Source organism: Martes martes, assembly GCF_963455335.1.
Source record: "Martes martes genome assembly, chromosome: 4".
NCBI classification, from domain to species: domain Eukaryota; kingdom Metazoa; phylum Chordata; class Mammalia; order Carnivora; family Mustelidae; genus Martes; species Martes martes.
The window spans coordinates 155,400,287-155,424,634 of record NC_137891.1 but is presented as its reverse complement, the minus strand read 5'-3'; the positions used below and the strand labels follow the sequence as shown (position 1 = coordinate 155,424,634).

Sequence of the window (24,348 nt, the reverse complement as noted above, 5' to 3'; positions counted from 1 at the left end):
TGCTGAGCACAGAAGCTGAGATCACCATCGGAGTCAGAGGCTTAACTGCACCACCCAGGCGTCCCTAGAATGTACATTTTATTTTATTTTAGAATGTACATTTTAGATATGAAGAAAGCGAAGTGTTGAGAGATTGAGTCATTAAGTCTCCATTCCAAGAATCACACTTCCACCAACATGATTTTGCCTAAGAAACGCAGCTTTCTTCAAGAAATCCCGGATCAAAGAATCACGTCCCCCGAGGGCGCTGTCACTGCCAGAGCAGTCCTGGTGGTGGGTAGTCGGGGCCAAACACTCCTGCCACCCTCGGGGTGGGTGAGATTTGACTCCGACCCTGCATCACAGTTCCAGCCCCAGCACAGGGGAAGTGCAGACACGTGTGGTGTTTCATAATCCCTAGCCTTCCGCAGACTGGCGGCAACTCCTCCACCGCCCAGTCGGATGCAAATATCCCTTCAAATGTCACTTCAATAGCCCGCCTGCCCCGCTTGCCCCGCCCACCTCACCAACCGCTCCATTACTGTTGGCCCCGCCCATCTCCCTAAGTCCCACCTCCTAGCCTGTCCGTTTAGCCCCTTCTTCGGCGCCCCGGCTCCGCAGTGACTGGAGCACTAGGCCCGCCCCCTTCCTGGGGTCGCGAGCGCCGAACGCATCGAACGCAGCCAATGGGCGGTGCGGGCGGTAGCACCGCGGGAGGTTCGATTCACTGGGCCTGGCAGGTCCGGAGACTCCTGGCGGCTGTTAACGCGCGTTTTGGGAAGAGGAAGGCTGAAGCGGGAGTGCTAGGGTTGGGATTCACTTCTGCTGTTCTTTCCAGCTCTTCCTGGTATTCTTTTCCCAAGCCCAGGTCTTTTACTTGTCCTGCCTGGACCCCTGCTCGACCTCCCCGAGTCCGGGCCTGGCTTCCGCGCTCCAGACCCGGGAAAAACCCCTTCGGTTTGGGCATCTCCCCTCCCCACGACTGGGATTTTCACCCCGGCCCCTCTCCCCTGCCCTGTGATTTCTTCCCCACCCCCCAGCCGCAACGACCCCTTGCCTTCACGTCCACCTGGGATCATTATCCCGACTCCACTCTCCCCAGTCTGGTACTCCATCTTCCTCTCCCCCGCCCCCTCCCCCATCCCAGAGCTTTACTCACCTTTGCTTGGCTACTTCCTCTTTGGCCTGCTCTTCGGCCTCGACTAACTGGCGACCAACACTCTCACAGTTTGGGCCCAAACTCCAGCCTTTCCCTCCATCCATCCTCCCTCTTTAATTAGCACATGCTTTCAATAATACAGCAACAGTGGTTCTGCGTTCTCAACTGCTGGGTGCCTTTGATCTTTGGCTGATGGGTACTTGATGTTTTATGCTCCTGAGCCCAGGATGGTAAGTATGGGCCTAAGGGAGACTGGGTAGCCCTGTGTCTCGGCGTCTGGGTTCAGGCCGTGGGGTCTCTGGAAGTGCTGTTTCCATTTTCCCCTTACAGAGGAAGAGCTTAGCTCCTAGCCAGCTGGCCAAGAGAAAACCAGAAGGCAGATCTGGTGATGATGAAGACTGGCAGCCTGGGACAGTGGTGAGTACCCTGCCCTCCAGGGGACAGGACAAGTAGGGTGGAGGACTGTTTGGGCAGAAGGGAGTCTTGGACTTGGTTTCTGGGGTTATATGGAATGAACCTGGTCACTTCCAGAAAACTCTTTCAGTAAACTTTTACTTAATGCTTACTATGTGTCAGGCATTGAACAGGATAAAAACAAAAACTAAAACTTTGTCCTCAAGGTGCCTACTAGAAGTTAATATAGCCTTAATTTTTCTGGTAGAGAAGCATATTCCAAAGTAAAAGAGCGGCCTTTTGGCTCCCTTGGGGGAAAAAATGGCTCCCCAATAGCAACTAGCTGCCTGTTCTTTTGCTCTTTGTCCTTTGCCCAGTATGACAAAACAGTAGAGTATGTAGGGCCTGCCTTAGGGCCCTGAGCTTACTTGGGCCTAAATTAGAGGAGGGATGCCCTTCTAGTCCCTGCTCATACTCAAGTGCAGTATGTTTGACTTTGGATTGCATCCTGTGCTCTGTTCCCTGCTTTTAAGGCTTTCTGGGGCTTACTGTGGGTAGGACCTATGTATACAAAAACCAATAGGGTAATACAGCATATACTTAAGAGAGAAAGAGCAGTTCAAGAAGTAAGGGCTTGGGCACTGGAACTTTGGAGGAAGGGATTCACTAAAGAAGGTCTGGAAGGCAATTTTGGGCAGGGGCTGTATGTGAGAGATAAAGGGGCTGGTGTTTGTTTCAGGTGTGTCTTGTAGGATCACTGACACTTCAAATACCTTGGCAAGCTGCTACAAGCTTGCCTGTGGTTCTGTGGGGTCTTGCTCTGTAGTTGCAATGCTGCTGGTGTGTAGGGGGTTCCTCTTCCTGTGAGGGACAAGGCTGCCTCTTGCTACTTACAAGGATCTCAGACTTGAACTTGGGGCAGCACTTGGTGCAGCTGGGTCATAAATGGTGCTCTTTGCTTCTGAAAATGGTTTCAGTGCTAGTGACCTCCCTGCCATGGTGTGGCTCACTTTATTCCCCTCATCCAGTGCCCCTCTTCAGATCAGACAAGGTCTGTAACCTCATTAGCTTCCAGTTTTCTCACCTGCTAAATAAGTATAATAATAAACATTTATCATAGGACTGCTGTGAAGATGATACGCAATAATATATGTGAAGAGTTTACCACAGTGCCCAGCATTTAATAAGCATTTTATTTTTATTTATTTTTTTTAAAGATTTTTTAATTTACTTATTTGACAGAGATCACAAGCAGGCAGAGGGGCAGGCAGAGAGAAAGGGGGAAGCAGGCTCCCCGCTGCGCAGAGAGCCTGATGTGGGGCTCGATTCCAGGACCCTGAGGTCATGACCTGAGCCGAACGCAGAGGCTTAACCCACTGAGCCTCCCAGGCGCCCCTTAATAAGCATTTTAAATATTAGTTGCCATTGTGGTGAACTCCGTGGTCTTCCAGACTTGACTCACCTTCCCCAATACTCTTCTAGACTCCCAAGAAACGGAAATCCAGCAATGGGACTCAGAGCCAGGAGTGTTTCCTGTCTCCTTTTCGGAAACCTTTGATTCAACTAACCAGTCGACCACCTTGTCTGGATAGTAGTCAACACGTAAGTCAGAATTGCAACCTGCTGGTGAATGTGTGTGCCCTATGGAGGCACCTTTCTTGTTTTGTCTAGGGAGGCTTCTGCTGAAGACTCCCTCAGTGTTCTACAGAGTAGCCAGTGGTCAGACTTTGGTGGAGGCTTGGGGTCTGCCTACAGCCTTAAGGGCCTGGCCTGTTTCCTTCAGGAGGTGTGCCTGGCTTGGAGTCTCTGTTGTCTATAGTTATTTGGGCACCATATCTCAGGTGGCTCAGATTCCTGAGGACATGAGGGTATAGGAAAGGGAAGGCTGTGGTAGGGTGTTGAAACTAGGATCCTTATGCCAGTTCAGTCTCTCACTTAGCATACGGCTTTAAGAAGTATCAAAGTGCTACAACTTCCACATGTTTCCTCTAGTAAAATCCAGTGTAATCCTACAGCATGTTCTATGCGTTATCTCATGCAACTCATTTTTTTTAAGATGTGAAAGCTGAGTCTCCAAGGGGTTAAGTGGTTTGCCCAGAATTACAGAGTAGTCACATCTGCTTAGCTTCACCAAAGCTTTTTCCACCAAACTTTCTGAGGACAGTGGTATTGAGCTCTGACACTGAGCTCCAAAAACCTTTGGAATTTCTTTCTTTCTTTCTTTGTTTTGGTGTGTGTTTTTTTAAAAGATTTTATTTGAGAGTGAGAGCCTGTGTGCGCAAACGAGCTAGGGGAAGGGGTAGAGAGAAGCAGACTCCCTGCTGAGCAGGGAACCCCATGCAGGGCAATGCAGAGCTCTATCCCAGGACCCTGGAATGACCTGAGCTGAAGGCAGATGCTTAACTGAGCCACCCAAACGCTCCTAAGAATTTACTGATAGTAAATCTCTGGAAGAGGGAAGCTTTGACCTTGGTAGGGAGGAGGGATGCTCTCCCTCTTCTGTCAGAAGGAAGGGATGGTATGAATTTGCAGTAACTAAATAAAGTGAGAGCATGCTCTCTCCCCTGCCTCTGCCAGTCTTATCAGACCAGATTCCTGGAGGCAGGTCATTGCAAGTCTTGTAGGCTGTGTCCTCATGTTTTTGGCCAGGGATGCTCACATTCTCCCACACTAGTTGCACAAGCTTGCAGTTCAAAGTCTTGCTTTTTTTTTTTAAGGTTTTATTTATTTATTTGACACAGAAAGAGAGATCACAAGTAGGCAGAGGGGCAGGCAGAGATAGAAGGGAAAGCAGGCTCCCTGCCGAGCAGAGAGCCCTATGTGGGGCTTGATCCTAGGACCCTGAGATCATGACCTGAGCTGAAAGCAGAGGCTTAAGCCACTGAGCCACCCAGGTGCCCCCAAAGTCTTGCTTTTTAAAGCTGGATCATGACCTGAGCGCAAGACAGACCACTTAACTGACTGAGCTACCCAGGTGCCCCACCTTTGGAACTTCTTAAGTGATAAAGCAGTAAAGGTGTCTTTTACTATTTATTAAAAACCCCTTTTAACCACACCTGAGTTTATGTTAATGAGATTCATTTGTAAAGCAACTAACCTTGGTGGCTGGTTGCCAGGGAAACCAACCTACCAGGGGCCAGTGTTTAATCAATTGTGCCTATGTATTGAAGCCTCCATAAAACTCCAAAAGGTCAGGGTTTGGAGAGCTTTTGAGCTGGTGAATAAGAATTCATCCACGAGGAAGAGGCATACCCCAAACTCCACAGGGACAGACTCTCCTGTGCTCAGGACTCTTCTAGACCTCGCTCTATGTATCTCTTCATCTGGCTCTACATATCCTTTAGTAGCCTTTGTGATAAATTGGTAATCTAGTAAGTAAACCTTTCCTGAGTTCTGTGAGCTGCTCTAGAAAATTAATTGAATGCCAGGAGGGGGTTGGGACCCTCCAATTTATAGCCTGTTGGTCCCAAGCACGGGGAGCAACCTGGATTTGGGATTGACGGCTGAGGTGGTGGGGGTAGGCAGTCCCATGGGACTGAGCCCCTAACCTGTGGCATCTGGTGCTATCTTCAGGTAGGTAATGTTAGAATTAAGTTGTGAGATACTCAGGTGGTGCTCAATAATTGCTTGTGTGTGGAAACGCCACACATCTGTTGTCAAGTATCATGGCGGAGTCAGGGAGACACAGGAGTCTTGTTTTTACTTTACAGGGACATTTTGAAGGAAAAATGGCAATAAGGTGATAGGAATATGTAATGGGCATTAGTTATATGTGCATTCAGCAAACATTTTGTATATTTATTTATTTGCTTATTTAAAATTTACTTTTTTTTTTTTAACATTTTATTTATTTATTTGACAGACAGAGATCCCAAGTAGGCAGAGGGGCAGGCAGAGGAGGGGTGGGAAGCAGGCTCCTTGCTGAGCAGAGAGCCCAACGTGGGGCTCTATCCCAGGACCCTGAGATCATGACCTGAGCTGAAGGCAGAGGCTTTAACCCACTGAGCCACCCAGGTGCCCCTAAAATGTACTTTTTTATTATTATTTTCATTTTTATTTATCTATTTTTTAAGACTTTTATTTATTTATTTGACAGAGAGAGAGAGAGAGAGCTCACAAGTAGGCAGAGAGGCAGGCAGAGAGAGGGGGAAGCAGGCTCCCCACTGAGCAGAAAGCCTGATGCGGGGCTCAATGACCTGAGCCGAAGGCAGAAGCTTAACCCACTGAGCTACACAGGCGCCCCTGTAATTTTTTTTTTTTTTTAAGATTTGTTTATTCAGCGGTGTGCAAGAGAGTGCACACATAAGCAGGGGGAGTTGCAGGCAGAAGGAGACGCAGGCTTTCTGCTGAGCAGGGAGCCCAGTGTGGGGCTTGATCCCAGGACCCCAGGATCATGACCTGTTCTGAAAGCAGATGCTAAACCCACTGAGGCAGGCAAGCGGCCCTTACCAAACATTTTAAAACATTTTTACATAATACTTGATAAATACAAAGGAATATGTATATAACATGTGAGATAGAAAACACAGAATAAACACCCGTGAACCCACCATCCTGCACTAGAACATCACCGAAGTTATAATCCCTTTTCCCATCTTGACAGGTAACCACTGTCCTGAATTATCTTTATCATCCCTTTGTAATAGTTGAACTATATATACATAATTCACTAAGTAATACACTGTTTAATTGTTTACTGAGCCTTAAAAAATGGGCACTTGGGTGGCTAGTCTGTTAAGCGTCTAACTCTTGGTTTAGGCTCAGGTCATGGTCTCAGGGTGGTGAGATCAATCTCTGTGCTCAATGAAGTCTGTTTGAGATTCATTCTCTGTCTGCCCCTCCCCCTGCACACATGCTCTAGCTCTCAAATAATTTTTTAAAAAAGATTTTATTTATTTGACAGAGATCCCAAGTAGGGAGAGAGGCAGGTGGGGGTGGGAGGCGGAGCAGGCTCCCCACTGAGCAGAGAGCCCAATGTGGGACTCAATCCCAGGACTCTGGGATCATGAACTGAGCCGAAGGCAGAGGCTTTAACCCACTGAGCCACTCAGGGGCCCCTCAAATAAATAAATCTTTTTTAAAAAAGTGTGTAAGGGCACCTGGGTGGCTCAGTTTAAGCGTCTGCCTTTGGCTCAGGTCACGATCCTAGGATCCTAGGGTCCTGGGATCGAGCTCCGTATCAGGCTTTGTGCTCAGTGGGGAGCCTGCTTCTCCCTGTCCCTCTGCCTCTCCCCCTGCTTGTGTTCTCTCTCTCACAAATAAATAAATCTTTAAAAAAAAAAAAGGTGTGTGATTCTATGGGACTCTTTATTTAGGATTCATTTAAGATGTCCTATGTAAGTTATATGTCATAAGTGTAAGTGCAGTGCGAGTATACAAAAGGGGGTCTAACATTCTGGAGGGTGGTGAACATGCTGATTAGATTGAGTCCTCAAGGATAGGGGAAGTCAGCCAGGTGGAGAGAGTGGGCAGTGTCCTAGATAGAGGGGACCGTAAAGACAAAAGTGCCTCAGACCCTCCAAAATCATATACGCAGCCCTGGGAATAAGAGCACTTAGCCGTAAGGGTGAAGAGTCTGCAGTCCTGTAGGACTGGGCTTGGGGATGGTTGCAAATATGGTAGGTGTGGAGCCAAGGAGGAAGTAGGGGCTGGAAATATATTTGGACTCCTTAGCATAGAGATGATATTTGACCCCTCCAAAGTGTATTGGAGTGTCAGTGAGCACAGTGTCATTGAGCGCAGTCAGAGGAACTGAGTGCAAGTGAGGCGCAGTCAGAGGAACTGAGTGCAAGTGAGGTGTAAATGTTCCTCAGGGCTCTGAGGAACACTTACTTTAAGGGAGTTAAGCAGAGAAAGAAGAGCTCCTCAGGGGACTGAGCATGAGGTCCTAAAGAGGTGGAATAGTTTGAAAGTGGCATCATGGTAGTCGAAGGCAGAGAATATTTCAGAGGAAAGATTGGCCAGCTGTGTCTAGCCAGATGAGGATAGAAACATGTCTACTGGAATTAAGGTCATGTAGGCCATTGGTGATTTTGGCTAGAGTCATTTCAGAGGAGTGGAAGATTAGAAAGGGGAGACAGACACTCTAGAAGTTTGAAGTGGAGGAGATAAGAGGTCAAAGGAATTTTTTTTTTTTTTTAATTAGAGAGTGTGCATGGGGTGAGGGGTAGAGAGGGCGAGAGAATCTCAAGCAGACTCCCTGCTGAGCATAGGCCACCCCCCACACCCCCTCAATACACACACATGGCGCTTGATCCCAGGACCCTGAGACTCATGATCTGAACTGAAGTCAAGAGTCAGATACTTAACTGACTGAGCTACCCAAGCGCCCCAAAGGAATTTTTGTTTTTAAAAATAGTTAAGTATGTTTTAAATGCTGGTGAGAGAGAGCTAGTAGAGAGGGAAAGGTTGAGATGTAGGAGAGTTCAGGTGGAACTGATAGAGTGAATCTCTGGAAGAGGGAAGCTTTGACCTTGGTGGGGAGGAGGGATGCTCTGACCGTCTTCTACCAGAAGGAAGGGATGGTATGAATTTGCAGTAACTAAAGTGAGCGCATGCTCTCTCCCCTGCCTCTGCCAGTCTTATAAGACCAGATTCCCAGAGATTGGTCATTGCATGTCTTACAGGCTTTGTTTTGGCCAGGGATGCTCACATTCTCCCACACTGGTTACACAAGCTTGCAGTTCAAAGTCTTGCTTTTTAAATCTGGAGCATAAATTCTTGGCTACTCAGAACCTCAAATCTAGCCATCTGTATTGACAGTTTTGAAAGTAATATTTCAGTTTTGGGGGGCAGCTGGCTGGCTCAGTGGAGCATAAGAATCTTGATCTCGGGGTTATAGGTTCAAGCCCCATGTTGGGTGTAGAGATTACTTAAAAAACAAAACAAAACAGGGGCACCTGGGTGGCTCAGTGGGTTAAAGCCTCTGCCTTCAGCTAGGGTCATGATCCCAGAGTCCTGTGATAGAGCCCTGCATCTGTCTGTCTGCTCAGCGGGGAGCCTGCTTCCTCGTCTCTTTCTGCCTGCCTCTCTGCCTACTTGTGCTCTCTGTCTGTCAAATAAACAAAAAAAATCTTTAAAAACAAAACAAAACAAATACCTGAAAATAATATTTCAGGTTTAGCAGATCACAAGTAGGCAGAGAGACAGGGAGAGGAGGAAGAAGGCTTCCCGATGAGCGGAGAGCCCGATGCGGGGCTCGATCCCAGGACCCTGGGATCATGACCGCGGAGCCGAAGGCAGAAGCCTTAACCCACCGAGCCACGAGGCGCCCCATATTTCAGATTTAGAATTGAAGCCAAATTAGAAAGGAAATTAGAATCCATCTCCTTCCTTTCCCTCTCTCTCATTTATTTATTTATGAGAGGCAGAGTGCATGCCTTTGAGAGCTGGGGGAGGGACAGAGGGAGAAAAGCAGACTGTCTGCTGAGTAAGGAGCCCAATACGGTGCTGGGGGCTTGACCCCAAGATCCTGAGATCACCACCTGAGCTGAAATCAGGAGTCAGATGCTCACCCAGCAGCCACCCACGCACCCCATCCTTTTCTTCTCTTTTGACTTAGATGGCTTTGTGTTAGCATTGTTCATATACAAGTTTTTCCTTATCATTGCTATTCATAATTATAATAATCATGGTAATTAAAAATAGTACAAGATTTTATTCAGCTGCAAAGAAATATGCAAATAAACAAAGAATTTGGGCCTTTCTCCAAATCCCCCCATCATGTGGTTTAGTGTGTTGAAGTTCAGTTCTCCACATTTTTTTCCCTACCTTCTGGTGGATTGTCAAATATATTCATTATGTTTTTCCTATTTAAAGTACACTGAGTTTCTAGAAATTTATAATCTTTATAGAAATTTATAATCTTTATAATCTTTATAGAATAAAAGTAAAAATTTCAGGGCAAGACAGGTTTGCTTTTTTCCCTCATAAACTGCCTTTTTGCTTGAGGGGAGTATTTTTCATTATTTCTTTTTCCACTAATGTATTCCCATTAAAATTACCTTTAGGGTTTCTGTTCTTATTTTCTCAGGCTTCAGCTCCTGTTTTGTTCACAGGCCATTGTAATTCCCCAGAGAGCTCAGGGATTACATAGACCTGAAGACCAGGACTTTGTTGGGAGTGTTGGGAGTTGTCAGAGTTCGCCCTGGAGCTGGCGCTGTGAACCCCCTCGGGCTGCTCTTCTGGCCCAGCCCCACCCCCAGTGCTGGTTCCAGGCTGAGGTGTTGGCACAGAGGCTTCCTGTAGGCTCTGAGGTGGAGGCACCAAGGCCACCCTTCTCTAAGAGCTATGTATGTTTGCTTCTTGTCACCCTTGTCCCACTTGTTTATTTTGGTGATTTGTTTGCCCGCTCATGTCCTCTTTGTCATGTTGTTCCCTCTCTCACACCTTCTGATGTGAAGCTGCTGACTCTGGGCTAATCCATATGGCTATCGTCAAACAGATTGGATTAGGAGGCCGTACTGCCCACCGGTTACAAGTAGAGGTCTTGGAATGAGGGAAGTCCTGCACCTGTCATGATGGCCCTGTGACTTGGGAAAGTGACTTAACCACTCAGTCTCAATATGCCCATCTAAAAAATGGAGATACCAGGACCTCAGAGTGCTGGTGGTGAGGACTCAATGGCAGCCTGAGTGCAGGCATCTTGTGAGTGCTTAGCTCTGCATCCGGTGTGCACTGTTAGTCATCGTTCCTGTTGTCATTTTTATTGCTGTTAATATTATTTACTAATACTGTTACTATTAGTGCTACTACCACTACTTTTTGAAGGTCTGGTTAGTTCCCAAGGTGGCCGATGGGGAAATTAGATGTAGTAGGCAGCATCGATGTGACAGAAGCAATGTGAGGGAAGCAGTGTTTGGGAAGATGTAGTCCTGTAGGTGAGTGGTTGAATCCAAATATTGGAGTTCTCTGTTAGTACTGGGTTTGGGTAAGTTTGTGATGCTTTCTTAAGGTTTTGTAGCCTAGGGAATAGATAATTGTCCTTGTTGGCGTGACCTTTTGTGAACAAATAGGTTTAAGCCTTGTGGCTGATGACTGAGGCTGGGCACTTGCTAATGGCACTCTGCTGTCTCTGAGTATTTGTAGAATCTTATGTAAAGCCTCAAAGGTGAAAGCTGTGGTATAAAACCTAATAACCTAATATGGAGCACCTCTCCTTATGTTCTAGATGCATCTGAGTAAGATGTAATCAAAATATAATGCTCTGAGTGTATTATCGTTAAATAGGCATGTTGTTATTTTAAATATTTTTTTGAAGATTTATTTATTTTAGGGGTGCTGGGTGGCTCAGTTGTTAAGCATCTGCCTTCGGCTCAGGTCATGGTCCCGGGGTCCTGGGATCAAGCTCAGCATGGGGCTCCCCGCTTGGCAGGAATCCGCTTCTCCCTCCCTCTCCCTGCTTCTGTTCCCTCTCTGGCTGTCTCTCTCTGTCAAATAGATAAATAAAATCTTGAAAGAAAAAAAAAAGATTTATTTATTTTAGAAAGCAAGAAAGCGTGTGCGAGTGGTGGGGGGAGAGGGAGAGAATCTCGAGCAGATTCTCCACTGAACATGGAACCCAATATGGGACTCAATCCACGACCCCGAGATCAAGACCTGACCAAAGCCAAGAGTCAGACGCTCAACTGACTAAGCCACCCAGGTGCCCCTAAATAGGCATTTTAGACTGCATTTGTAAAAAATATTATCCCCTAACATCTTTAATCAGTTCTGAATCCCTGTTTCTTCTCCTTCTTTTTAGGAAGCCTTTATTCGAAGCATTTTGTCAAAGCCTTTTAAAATCCCCATTCCAAATTATCAAGGTAAAAATGGAGACTTTCCTATTTTTTTTAATCAGTCATGTATGAATGTATCTGAATAATTTAATACCTCTGCTTTTGTTAATACATGCTTACCTTGGAATTGAAGATGCCAGGCCGGTGGTGGTGGTGTGGGGTGACACTCTAGGGGCCTGCATGAAGGCTGTGTTTGATAGCTTCAGCAAGGCCTGCCATGACTAATGGCCCCTCACCTTGTGGGAGATATGCCATTGCTTGGACAGCTCCTGGTGGACCCAGGTGGCTGATGGCCTCAGACAGTCAACCTTAGAAATGAGATGCTACTGAATTCACTCAGACTGCATGAAGCCTGGGCTCTGCGTAGGACATAACATTGTGCTAAAACTGGGGCAGGGGTGGGAGGAGACCAACTCTCAAGAGCTCTGTGTCTTGAAGGGTCCCTTTGGGTTCTAGACCTTTCTAGGATTGACTTGAGATGAACAAGACCTAGCCCTCCAGAAGTTTATAGTTAAATGGGAGAGGTAAATGGGAAGAACCCTGATCTAAGGCAGACTGGGATAATGGTCAGATAGAAGTATGCAGCTGGGTTTGGAGAGATTCTGGAAGAGAGTAGGTGATATGCAAGCTTGGGAAAGGTTATGTGAAGGATAGGCCTTTGATCTGAGCCTGCTGATCTCTTTGATATAGATACTTAGATGACAGATTGTTGGTTTCTAGGTCCTCTGGGCTTTCGGGCATTGGGCCTCAAAAGGGCTGGGGTCCGCCGGGCCCTCCATGACCCCTTGGAAGAAGGTGCCTTGGTTTTGTACGAGCCTCCCCCACTGAGCGCCCATGACCAGCTGAAGCTTGACAAGTATGTACATTGATATTTCTTGAATAGGTCTGTTAAGTGCATATACCTGGAAGGGCAGAGGGCATTTTGGTGTGATTTTTTTTCCTGTGGGACTGGCATGTTTTCAGAGTGTGGGCATGACTGCTGCTCCACCATCCAGAGAGTGGGTAGGTAAAGAAGGAGAGTGTGTGGGGAAGAGCTTGTGGACATATCTAGTTGATGGAGGTTCCTCAACCTTCCTGCCAAGCTTGCTCAGGGGAGGAGGAGGAATTGATGACATAGGGAACCCTCTCCTCACTTTCTAACTTGTGGAGCAAAATGTGCTATGGTTTGATTATCAGGTCACAAAGGCCCTCCTAGGCAGCTGCCTCTGTGGCCTCTGGGTCAGCAGGACACAACTTCCTGGGGGCATACCCTTGCACTTGTCTGAGCTCCATGTTTTCTTTGCTGTGTTTCCTCAGGGAAAAACTCCCGGTCCATGTGGTTGTTGATCCTGTCCTCAGTAAGGTCTTGCGGCCTCATCAGAGAGAGGTAAAGGGGGCTGGGGAGCAAGACATATGGGCTTGGAGGCTGCCACCCCTGGGGCAGCAGCAGTGTGGATGCCGAAGTGGTCTGAGTGCTGTTATTCCCCAGGGAGTGAAGTTCCTGTGGGAGTGTGTCACCAGTCGGCGCATCCCGGGCAGCCACGGCTGCATCATGGCTGACGAGATGGGCCTGGGCAAGACACTGCAGTGCATCACGCTGATGTGGACGCTTTTGCGCCAGAGTCCAGAGTGCAAACCAGAAATTGACAAGGCAGTGGTGGTGTCACCCTCCAGCCTAGTGAAGAACTGGTACAATGAAGTTGGGAAATGGCTTGGAGGGAGGATCCAACCTCTGGCCATTGACGGAGGCTCTAAGGAAGAGATAGACCAAAAGCTGGGTATGGAGCCTTAACGGTTGGCCGCGCTCTTCATACAACTCGCTCCTTTCTTGTGTGTGTGCTCCCTGATGGCCAGCAGGCTGAGGGTAATGAGGGGGTGGAAGAGAATTCCCATGCAAAATAGTGGAAGTAGTCCTTTCCGGGCTACATTAAAGAACTGTCAAACTTTTTTTCTTTAAGATAGTCTAAGATTTTTTTCCCTTGATGTGTTTCCTGCTGTAGAAGTATTCATGAACCAGCGTGGAGCCCGAGTGCCTTCTCCCATCCTCATCATTTCCTATGAGACGTTCCGCCTTCATGTTGGAGTTCTCCAGAAAGGGAGTGTTGGACTGGTCATATGTGATGAGGTACTTGACTCTCAGCAGTCTGAGTGGTATAAGAAAGTATTGAAATCTCCTCACTAAGAACTGCCATCCAAGGGCTATGTCAGTCACTGGGGAATTTTTTTTTTTTTTTTTTAGATTTTATTTATTCATTTAAGAGAGAGAGAGAGCATTAATGAGATGAGTCAGGGGGCAGGGAAGGGCAGACACCCAACTGACTGAGCCACCCAGGTGCCCCAGTCACTGGGGAATATTAAGGACAGAACTTGTTGCCTTAGAGGATGCAAGTGAGAGGGAGAGCCTTTGACACCAACCTGCCAATAGGGATTAAGCAGTGCTTAGACCTGCAAGGAGGGTGAGGTACTGTGGGCTGCTTGCCAGACAGTATTCTTAGACCAAGGAAAGATTTTGAAGGACGAGAGGGATTTGGATGGCTGGGGAGACACAGTACAGTGTTTAGCAGAATAGGTTCTGGAGTCAGAGACTTTTATTCAAATTCTGGCTCTTCTGCTTACCAGTAAAATGATCTTGGACAAGTTATTTAACCACCTGAGCCTCTGTTTCTGAGTCAGTAAAGTGGGTTAATCATACTTGTTTCATGGGATTATTGTGAGGAGTAAATGAGGTGAAGGAAGGAAAGCTTTTATCACAGTGCCTAGTATGTCATTAGACTGGTAATTGTCATAAGACTTCTTTTGTTGTAGTGTGGGGGGATACAAGTGAACAGAAACACAGAGGTAGGAAAGCCCAACATGGACAGTCCATACACCTTAGAGTAGTCTGTGTTGACTCTCTGGGACAAAGGGAAATGGGGTAATGGTTACCGTTAGCCTTTTCTACCACTATGCATGAGTGGTGGTAGAGATGCTACTACCTAGAAAGGAATGAGGGTGGCTGGGAACTTCCCAGTATAAAGAATTTTCCAGGTTTTCAGGGTGCTTGGCTGCCCTGAGGCTGCTACCATTGTTTGCACCTCTTGGGAAGAGTGAAGGCCACTTTGCACACCCCTGGGGCTTTAGTGCAGAGATGGCTGAAAGACTTGGTCCCATTTGTCAACTGATTGGCAAGCTTGACTGTGTTCTGGGAACTACAGATTAGCTCAGTATCTGATAGACTTTGGGGAGGTTGCAGAGAAGAAAGGCTTACTTTTGGGATGCCATCCTTGCTAGTTATGATTTCTTTCCCAGTTGGGCTTTTGTCCTTAATAAAGAGTCCATCATTGTCAGGCATGGGTACCGACCTGTGACACTTTGATGGGCTGTTCCTTCTGGTAGGAGTAAAGGATTTAGCAGGTTGAGGTGGGTTATATGTGTGATAACCCAAAAAACTCAGGGCCCTGGCCCATCTAGATTTTCTTCTGCTCTGCAGTGTTTCTTTCCTTTTTCATTCCGTCCTGTTTTCCAAGCTGACTCTGCAGGCAGAGGGCAGGCTGCTTCTTGGGCCACACTGCAGCATCCTGGCCCTCCTTTTTACTCATCTACCTTTTTTTTGTCAGCAATTTGTCAATTGTCAGAGACATGAGGAAGCCAGTCCTGAAAGATGGTCGGCCTACTGTAGGAGGAGTTTGTCAGTCTGTCTTATTCAGACCCTGGAAAGAGAAGATGCCGCCCCAGACTTTCACGCTCCCAGCACCCACTGTGCTCCCTCCTAGCTGATGCTTCTTGCTGGCACACAGAAGTGCTGCATAATAACTCTGTGTACAAAATCTTTGATCCTTACAGTAATCTGAGTTAGGGCAAAGTAGAAGACTTAGGGTCAGCCTTGGCTCTGCCACTTGTAAGTATACTGTGCAGGTGAGACTGCTCAGAAACTCAGTTACTTCTGTAGTGAGTGGATGGCACAGGTCTACCTGAAAGGGACACAATCCAGATCAAGAGAGATCTACGGAAGTATTTTGTAAAGCGCTTGAATAGGCGAGGGATTGACATTGTTGTCACCTGATCTCAGTTTTAGAGGTTAGGAGAAGTGTGATTACTTGCCCAGTTGCTCCCTGCCAGGACATAGTGAGCTGGGACTTGAATCCAGGCCTGAGATTTTAAGACCTGGCTCTTAACCCTTATAGTCTTGGATATAATCCAAAACTTGGTGTAGGAAGTGTGGCTTAGGTATGGGAGGAGTGGCCCTGTGTGCCTTATCCAGACCCACATACGTTCCTTTATAAGATCTAGAACACACAGCAAGTCAGAAGAAACATGCTGGCAAGATGCATAAAAAGCAAGAATACTACTCAGGGCTCATCTTTCAGAGAGAAAAGTGGCATTTAATTGTGGTATCATTTTTTTTTTTTTTTTTTTTAAATATTTTATTTATTTATTTGACAGAGAGAGATCACAGTAGACAAAGAGGCAGAGAGAGAAGGAGAGAGAGAAGCAGGCTCTCTGCTGAGCAGAGAGCCCGATGCGGGACTCGATCCCAGGACTCTGAGATCATGACCTGAGCCGAAGGCAGCGGCTTAACCCACTGAGCCACCCAGGCACCCTCATTTTTTGTTTTTAAAAAGGGTAAGTGGAGAACTCTGCCAGAACAGAAATTCAGCAGCAGTTTATTAATAAGAGCTCTGACAGCCTTTCATCAGGCCAAATATTTGATTTGCTGAGTTGCCAGAGTTTGACTGTTATTTTTATTTTTTACTTATTTTTATATTTATTTATTTATTTTTAAAAGATTTTATTTATGTATTTGACAGAGAGAGATCACAAGTAGGCAGATCAGCAGGCAGAGAGAGAGGGGGAAGCAGGCTCCCTGCTAAGCAGAGATGCCGACACGGGGCTTGATCCCAGGATCCTGGAATCATGACCTGAGCCGAAGGCAGAGGCTTTAACCCACTGAGCCACCCAGGCGCACCCCCCCTTTTTTTTTTAAGATTTTTTTTTTTAAGATTTTATTTATTTATTTGATAGAGACAAGCGAGAGAGGGAATACAAGCAGTGGGGAGTGAGAGAGAGAGAAGCAGGCTTCCCGCTGAGCAAGGAGCCCAACTCGGGGCTCGATCCCAGGATCCTGGGATCATGACCTGAGTGGAAGGCAGACGCGTAACAACTGAGCCACCCAGGCGCCGCTTATTTTTATTTTTTTAAAAGATTTTATTTTGGGAGTGCCTGGGTGGCTCAGTCATTGGGCATCTGCCTTTGGTGCAGGTCATGATCCCAGGGACCTGGGATTGAGCCTTGCATAGGGCCCCCTGTTTTGCAGGGAGCCTGCTTCTCCCTTTCCCACTCCCCCTGCTTGCATTCCCTCTCTCACTGTCTCTCTCTCTCCCTCTCTCTCCATTAAATAAATAAATAAAATCTTTAATTAAAGATTTTATTTTTGGGGCACCTGGGTGGCTCTACCTTTGGCATCTACCTTTGGCTTAGGTAATGATCCCATGTCCTGGGATCAAACCCCATGTTGGCCTCTCTGCTTGGCGGGAAGCCTGCTTCTCCCTCACCCTCTCCCCTTGCTTGTGTTCCCTCTCTCTCTGTCTGTCAAATAAATAAATAAAATCTTTAAAAAAAATTTTTTTTTAAAGATTTTACTTATTTGACAGATCACAAGTAGGCAGAGAGGCAGGCAGAGAGAGAGTAGGACACAGGCTCCCCGCTGAGCAGAGAGCCCGATGCAGGGCTTGATCCCAGGATCCTGGGATCATGACTTGAGCCGAAGGCAGAGGCTTTAACCCACTGAGCCACCCAGGCGCCCTTAAAAAAGTTAAAAAATAAAAAAGATTTTATTTTTAGGGTGCCTGGGTAGCTCGGTGAGATGAGATTCTGACTCTTGATCTCAGGGTCATGAGTTTGGGCTCTGCACTGGGTATGGAGCCTACTTGAAAAAAAAAGAAAGGTAATGGATTTTTTTTTTTTTAAGATTTTTTTATTTTTGTATTTATTTGACAGAGGCAGGCAGAGAGAGAGGGGGAAGCAGGCTCCCTGCTGAGCAGAGAGCCCGATGTGGGGCTCGATCCCAGGACCCTGAGATCATGACCTGAGCCGAAGGCAGAGGCTTAACCCACTGAGCCACTCAGGCGCCCCTGGATTTTATTTTTAAACAATCTCTACACCCAGCTGGGGCTCAAACTCATGACCCTGAGATCAAGAGTAACATACTCTTCTGACTGAACCAGCCAGGCACCCCAGAGAGTTTGGGTTTTAAGTCTCTGGATGATGGTAGGAGGAGGTGGGTCTGGAGACCGGGTGTTCCTACAGGGAGCTGGGATTGACTTTCCCTTCCACAGAGACCCACAGGGGTATTGTGTTAACTCAGCTCATTTATTAGATTATTTATTAAGTGCCTGTTATGTGTCAGGTCCTGGGGGTCCCATGATGCCTGTCCTCAGGGAGCTTCAGTTGAGAGGGACCCAATTGTTGACACCTATTTCCCCAGGGTCTTTTAGGTAATTTCCTCAAAAGTTTCATTTCCCTCGTGGGCTCCAGAGTCAGAGCCTTCTCTGTTTCAGGGCTGGACCTTGGAGCCTCTAGTCATTTTTTATCTTTTTATTTGTTTTGGATGTCTTAAAAAATATTTTTAAATTAAGATGTAATTGACGTATAACATGGTATTAGTTTTAGGTATACAACATCCAGTCATTTTTAAAGTTGAAAATTCTAGGTCTAATTCTTTAATAGCAATGGTGGTTATTCGTTCATTTTATTCAACCAACATTTACTGAGCAGTTAGTTCTTTGTGTGGGGCTCTGTCCTCTGCACCAAGTTACATAAAGGCAAGTCTGACATGGTCTCTGCCTTAAGAAGTTCCTGTCTAGCTGAGGAGATTAAGTATAGTAGTGTGATTAGTATTCTAGTATATATAGTGGTACATGAGCTGCAGGGTAGTACAGTGCCCAGACTTTGGAAGCACATAGACCTGAGTTCAAATCCTAGTTCTGGGGGCATCTGGGTGGCTCAGTCAGTTAGGCAGCTGCCTTCAGCTCAGGTCATGATCCCAGGGTCCTGGGATGGAGTCCCACATCAGGCTCCTTGCTTAGTGGAGAGCCTGCTTCTCCCTCTCCCTCTGCCTGCCGCTCTGCCTACTTGTACTCTCTCTCTTTCTCTCTGTCAAATAAAAAAATAAAATCTTAAAAAAAAAAAAATTCTAGTTCTGCTGCTTTCTACTAGTGTGATTTAGGATAACTGTTCACCTCTCTGAACTTCATTTTCTCTAAAATTCCCACTTAGTTGATTGCTCTCTGGATTACAGAAGATACTATAGGGAAGTACTTCTTATTAGTACAGTGCCTGGCACTTTGAACAGATTCGGTAAACAGCTGTTATGTTACAGGGTGCCACAGGAGTGTGGAAGTGGGAGAGACTGACAGCCTGGGGTCATGAGGAAGGCTTTGCATAGGAGGTGACATCTGAGGAATTTGCCTGTGGAAGAGAATTATGGGCAGAGGAATGACATGGGCAGAGAGGCCTAAGGAAATCCAGCATTAGGAGTGGGAAGGAGTTATAACTTCTTGGACTAAGACAAGCTGTGGAGACTTGTCAGAGAAGTTACCTAGGGCCTTATTGAGAAGTGCTGAACTAATGAGCTTGGACTTGATTCTGGAGGCAGGAGGGTCAGTGGAGGTTCTCTGTCTGATTGCATAGCACAGCACAAGGCTGACAAGAGCGGGAGCATGCTGACTTGTTTGTTCATTCTTTCACGGGTGTTTGCTTTTTGAATGCCTTGCCCAGTATGGACCAAAATGGGGACTTAGGTAGAAGAGGCACAGGCCTGATCTTGCCCGTGTGGTTCTTGGGGAAAGAGGGAGGACCATAGGGTCCTTTACAACTTTCTCGAAAAAGTCTTAAAAAAGAGAGAAGTAACAGTGGTGTGTATGGAGTGGTGAGTGACAGGGAGAATAGGGATTGGGGGACAGATGCAAAAGGAGGCAAAGAGAGGCTCTTCAGGTATATGAGCTGTGGATTCTGCAGGGTGTGGGAAGGAGGAGGCTGGGCTAAGTCCCTTTAGCTCTGACAGCCTAGACATGGCCTGTACACCAATCCAGAAGGCGTCTGGCTCAGTAGGTTCTGGGCTGGTTGGGCTGATGGGGAGGGAGGATTCCCTGAAAACATGGGTCTAGAACAAGGCTGTATGTCTCTGAAGAGGGTAAGCAGACTGCTAAGGCTCTGAAGGTTGGGGCAGGGAAAAGGAGGGGAGGTAATGGAATCCAGGGAATCCTTGCTTTATGAATGTGGCATTGATGGTCTGGAAACTGAAGATCTGACTGTTTTCCCTAAACAAGCAGGTCAGTTCTCCCTCTTGCTGTGCCCTGCTCGGTTCCCAAGGCCCCAGGACATATAATGTTTATGATTCCTCTTTTCCTGTCTACACAAGACTTTGCTATCATTAGGGATGACACATCATGCCCAGGCCTAAGTGAGAATTAATTTCCTTGCAGGGACACAGACTAAAGAACTCTGAGAATCAGACATATCAGGCACTGGACAGCTTGAACACCAGCCGGCGGGTGCTTATCTCCGGGACCCCCATCCAGAATGATCTCCTTGAGTATTTCAGCTTGGTACATTTTGTTAATTCAGGCATTCTGGGTAAGAAACCAGCCTTTTCTGCTACATTGGAGAGGAGCCTTGCTTTAGCCTTGGGAGTGTAACTCTAGCTGAAGAGAGAAAGGGGAGAATGCTACTTATATGTAGGTCACTAGGCACTCTTGGAGGAAGACTCCTTTTGTCAGGGAGTAGCTTAGCCATTGGAGACCTTGTTTCTACTGAACAACTCAGCAGAACCCACACCTGCCAGTTTTCCTACCACAGAGGTGGTAGGGCTATGCATGATGTGTCACTATGAGCTGGGCATGGAAATACTACCTCTAGGCATTTTTGCTCATCACATCCTAGCTGCCTCTCAAGAGCTTTGGCCTCAGAGCAGACTGTCGTGGGCAGTTTTTGTTTCTTAACTACTTGTTAATGTACAATTCAGTGTCATTAAATGTGCTTACATTGTTGTGCAATCATCACCACTGTCCATCTCCAGAACTTTTTTATCTTGCAGATCTGAACCTCTGCCCATTAGACAATAACTCCCCCTGTCCCATTCCCCCCAGCCTCTGGCAACCACAGGTGGGTAGTTCTTGCACATAAGTATCTGTGGGAGGGTTTGCTAGTGCCACCCCAACTTGTCAGTGCTCAGGAAGATAACTTTAGTCAAGAACCAGCTAAGCAGCAAGATTTTCATAAAGCGAACACATTTGTGTAACCACTATCAGATCAATTACTGCCACCATCTTTGTGGCACCCCTTCTTCTTCTTCTTCTTTTTTTTTTTTTTTTGTTTCTTTTGGATTTTATTTAGAAAGCACACAGGTGGGGAGGGGCAGAGGGAGAGGGAGAGAGAAGCAGACGAGCGCAAGCCCAGTGTGGGGCTCGATCCTACAATCCTGATATTGTGACCCAAGCCAAAATCAGGAGTCAGGTGCCCAACAAACTGAGCCACCCAAGTGCCCCTAGCAGCATGCATCCCCCCCCCCTTTTTTAAGATTTTATTTATTTATTTGACAGAGACACAGTGAGAGAGGGAACACGAGCAGGGGGAGTGGGAGAGGGAGAGGCAGGCTTCCTGCTCGGCAGGAAGCCTGATGCAGGACTTGATCTCAGGACCCTGGGATCATGACCTGAGCCGAAGTCAGGTGCTTAAGGACTGAGCCACCCAGGCACCCTGTAGCACCCCCTTCTAATCGCTGTTCTCTCCTTTTCCCCCAGAAGTAAACACTCTTCTGACACTTGAGATTGTTTTGTTGTTTTTTAAGATTATTTATTTATTTATTTAAGATTATTTATTTATTTGACAGGGATCACAAGTAGGCAGAGAGACAGGCAGAGAGAGAGAGGGGGAAGCAGGCTCCCTGCTGAGCAGAGAGCCCAATGCGGGGTTCGATCCCAGGACCCTGGGATCATGACCTGAGCTGAAGGCAGAGGCTTTAACCGACTGAGCCACTCAGGCACCCCTCGAGATTGGTTTTTGCCTATTTTTTACTATACAGTAATATATTCCTAATATAGTATTCCTAATACAGTATATATTCCTTGGCATCTGGTTTCTTTCTTTCTTTTTTTTTTTTTCAACATTGTGTTTATGAGATTCATCCATGTGGTTGCTCATGGCAGTAGTTTGTTTTCTTCTTTGTATACTATTCCTTTTTTTTTCTTCTTAAGAGAGGTAGAGAGAGAGGGAAGCAGAAGGGCAGAGGGAGAGGGGGAGAGAAAATCGTAGGTTCTATGTCCAGCATGGGCCTGATGCTGGGATCCATCCCACAACCCTGAGATCACCACCCGAGCTGAAATCAAGAGTTGGATGCTTAACCCAATTGAGCCACCCATGTGCCCCAGTGCTATTCCGTGTTCATGAATATACCAGAATTTATTTATCTGTTCTTTTGATGGACAGTTGAGTTTCCAGTTTTTATTCTTTTGAGCAATGATGCTGTGAACATTCTTACATGTCTCTACTTGAGCATGGGGTGCATTTCTCTTGTGTAAATATGCATTCTCTGTCCTACAGGTGGAATTGCTGGGTGATATGTTATGCATGTGTTCAGCTATAGTAGATAACGATTGTGCTAGTAATTCTAGTGTTGATTCATCAGAGGTCAGCACATTTTTTCTTAAGGGGCTAGATAGTATTTTAGACTTTCAGGCCATACTGTCTCTGTTATAAGTACTCAGCTCTGCTACTGTAGCATGAAAGCAGCCATTGAATGTAAATGAATGGGTATGGTTGTGTTTTAATAAAAATTGATTTATAGAAACAGGTGCCTGGCCCATGCTGTAGTTTGCTGACCTCTGCTCTATATCATCACCGATATTTATCTTTTTTTTTTTTTAAGATTTTATGTATATATTTGACAGAGATCCCAAGTAGGCAGAGAGGCAGGCAGAGAGAGAGGGGGAAGCAGGCTCCCTGCTAGGCAGAGAGCCCAATGCGGGGCTTGATCCCAGGACTCTGGGATCTTGACCTGAGCCGAAGGCAGAGGCTTTAACCCACTGAGCCACCTAGGCACCCCCACCGATATTTATCTTAAGAGAAATTTTTAATTTTAGTCACTTTTTAAAAAAAGATTTTATTTATTTGTGAGAGAGCTCGAGTGGGGAAGAGAGGATGAAGCAGGCTCCCGCTGAACAAGAAGCCTGATATGGGGTTTGATCCTAGGACCCTGGGATCATGACCTGGGCTGAAGGCAGCAGCTTAACTGACTGAGCCGCCCAGGTGCCCCTAAAATTTTAGCCACTTTGGTGGCATTTGCCTAATGTTGAATAAAGCTGAACCCCTTTTAATATGTTTATTGGCCATTTGAGATCCTCATTTGTGAGATATCTGACTTTTTTTATTCTTGGCCAAAAGAAAACCCTATACCCATTAAGAAGTCACTCCCTATTTCTCCTTACCTTCAAACTCTGATAACCACCAGTCTGTGTTCTGTCTCAATGGACTTGCCTATTCTGGACATTTCATATAAATGGAATCGTACAATATGCGACCTTTTGTGTTTGGGTTTTTTTACTTAGTACAGTGTTTTGTCCGCCGTGTGGCGTGTATCTGTACTTCATTGCGCTGAGACATGCTGCTTCATCTCCTAGAAGCAGCATATAGATGGGCTTTAAAAAAAAATCCGGCCTGACAATTGTATTGTCTTTTTAATTGGATTACTTGGTCCACTTATATTTGATGTAATTAGTTATATATTTGAGTTTTAATCTGTCTATGTGGCCTTTCAAGTCCCCACTTGCTTTGGTAGCTCTCTGATCCATTCAAACAGAGATTGCCTATAATTTGTCTAGCTTTGTTCTTGACAGGAAGGTAATCTGAAACAAAGTAGTCTGCCTCTATTGGCAGTGGGCTAATCATTCCTTTTTTACATTCTTTTTTTTAAAAGATTTTATTTATTTATTTTGACAGACAGAGATCACAAGCAGCAGGCAGAGAGAGAGGAGGGAGCAGGCTCCCTGCTGAGCAGAGAGCCCGATGCCGGGCTCGATCCCAGGACTCTGGGATCATGACCTGAGCCTAAGGCAGAGGCTTTAACCCACTGAGCCACCCAGGTGCCCCTCTTTTTTTCTTTTTTTTTTAATGAAAAAAATGTTAATACAGTTCAAATCAGTGTGCCAGGTTCATTTTAGCTCCTTCTCTGCCAAACCTGGGAGCTGGGATTGCTTTAGTTTCTCTGCCTTCTCTTTGTGATGACCAAGGTCTAAAAGTATCTGCTGGGTCAAACTCTAAACTTCACATTATCCCTACATATCTTGATCTTGATAGATTTAGCATCCTTTTGCCAGGCTATAAGCAGCAAGTCCTTCATTTCTTCAGTTTTTTGCAGCATGGCTATCAGGGGCCCCCCGGGGGAGCATGTGGCTGGCACAACAAGTGACTAGAATCAAGGACAGTAAAGAGTGAGACTCCCTCCACCTTTTTTTTTTTTACATTCTTTAGTGCTTTAATTTTCCCTTCTGTCTTATCTTAGGAACTGCCCATGAGTTCAAGAAGCATTTTGAGTTGCCAATTTTGAAGGGTCGAGATGCAGCTGCCAGTGAGGTGGACAGACGGCTAGGAGAGGAGCGGCTGCGGGAGCTCACCAGCATTGTGAATAGGTAGTGGCAGGGCAGGGGGCTGGGCTGGGCAGCAGAGCACCTTTCTTCAGGATTTTCTCCCAAGTTAGGCCATCAGAATTGCTTCCTAAATCATCCAAGTCCAATCCTTTGGGGCTGTGGCCTATAAAGGCTAGGATTCTAGGGAGTAGGATCTGTGCCCTCTCCAGAGCCACTGAAAAAATGGAGGTGTCTTGCAGGTCAGGTCCCTGCTTTCTTCCTGGCCAGGGCCCTGTAGTCTGTTTTTGGGCTGCTTAGCACTCTATTGAGGAACCTCTTCTCTGATGTTGCCAGACTCCCTGAGCAAAATATGCCTTGGAGCATTGTTAGTACTTCAGACACTTTCTGTCAGTTAATCTCAGAGCTAAAGCACCAGGCTTCCCTTCTCAGGCCCCATAGCCTA

At 46.4% G+C, this 24,348-nt stretch overlaps 1 protein-coding gene across 1 annotated transcript in view; it reads left to right on the top strand.

The window, feature by feature from the left end:
* The first annotated feature begins 770 nt into the window (after positions 1 to 770).
* The window catches only part of RAD54L (RAD54 like), a 30,283-nt gene continuing 6,705 nt past the window's right edge, over positions 771 to 24,348 (top strand). The window contains exons 1-10 of the mRNA XM_080800944.1: positions 771 to 1,368; positions 1,469 to 1,555; positions 3,014 to 3,133; positions 11,274 to 11,334; positions 12,028 to 12,163; positions 12,604 to 12,673; positions 12,776 to 13,064; positions 13,287 to 13,411; positions 19,749 to 19,899; positions 23,822 to 23,948. Of these exons, the coding sequence (XP_080657070.1) occupies positions 1,342 to 1,368; positions 1,469 to 1,555; positions 3,014 to 3,133; positions 11,274 to 11,334; positions 12,028 to 12,163; positions 12,604 to 12,673; positions 12,776 to 13,064; positions 13,287 to 13,411; positions 19,749 to 19,899; positions 23,822 to 23,948 (1,193 nt within the window). The 5' untranslated portion in view covers positions 771 to 1,341. The remainder of the gene's footprint in view (positions 1,369 to 1,468; positions 1,556 to 3,013; positions 3,134 to 11,273; positions 11,335 to 12,027; positions 12,164 to 12,603; positions 12,674 to 12,775; positions 13,065 to 13,286; positions 13,412 to 19,748; positions 19,900 to 23,821; positions 23,949 to 24,348) is intronic.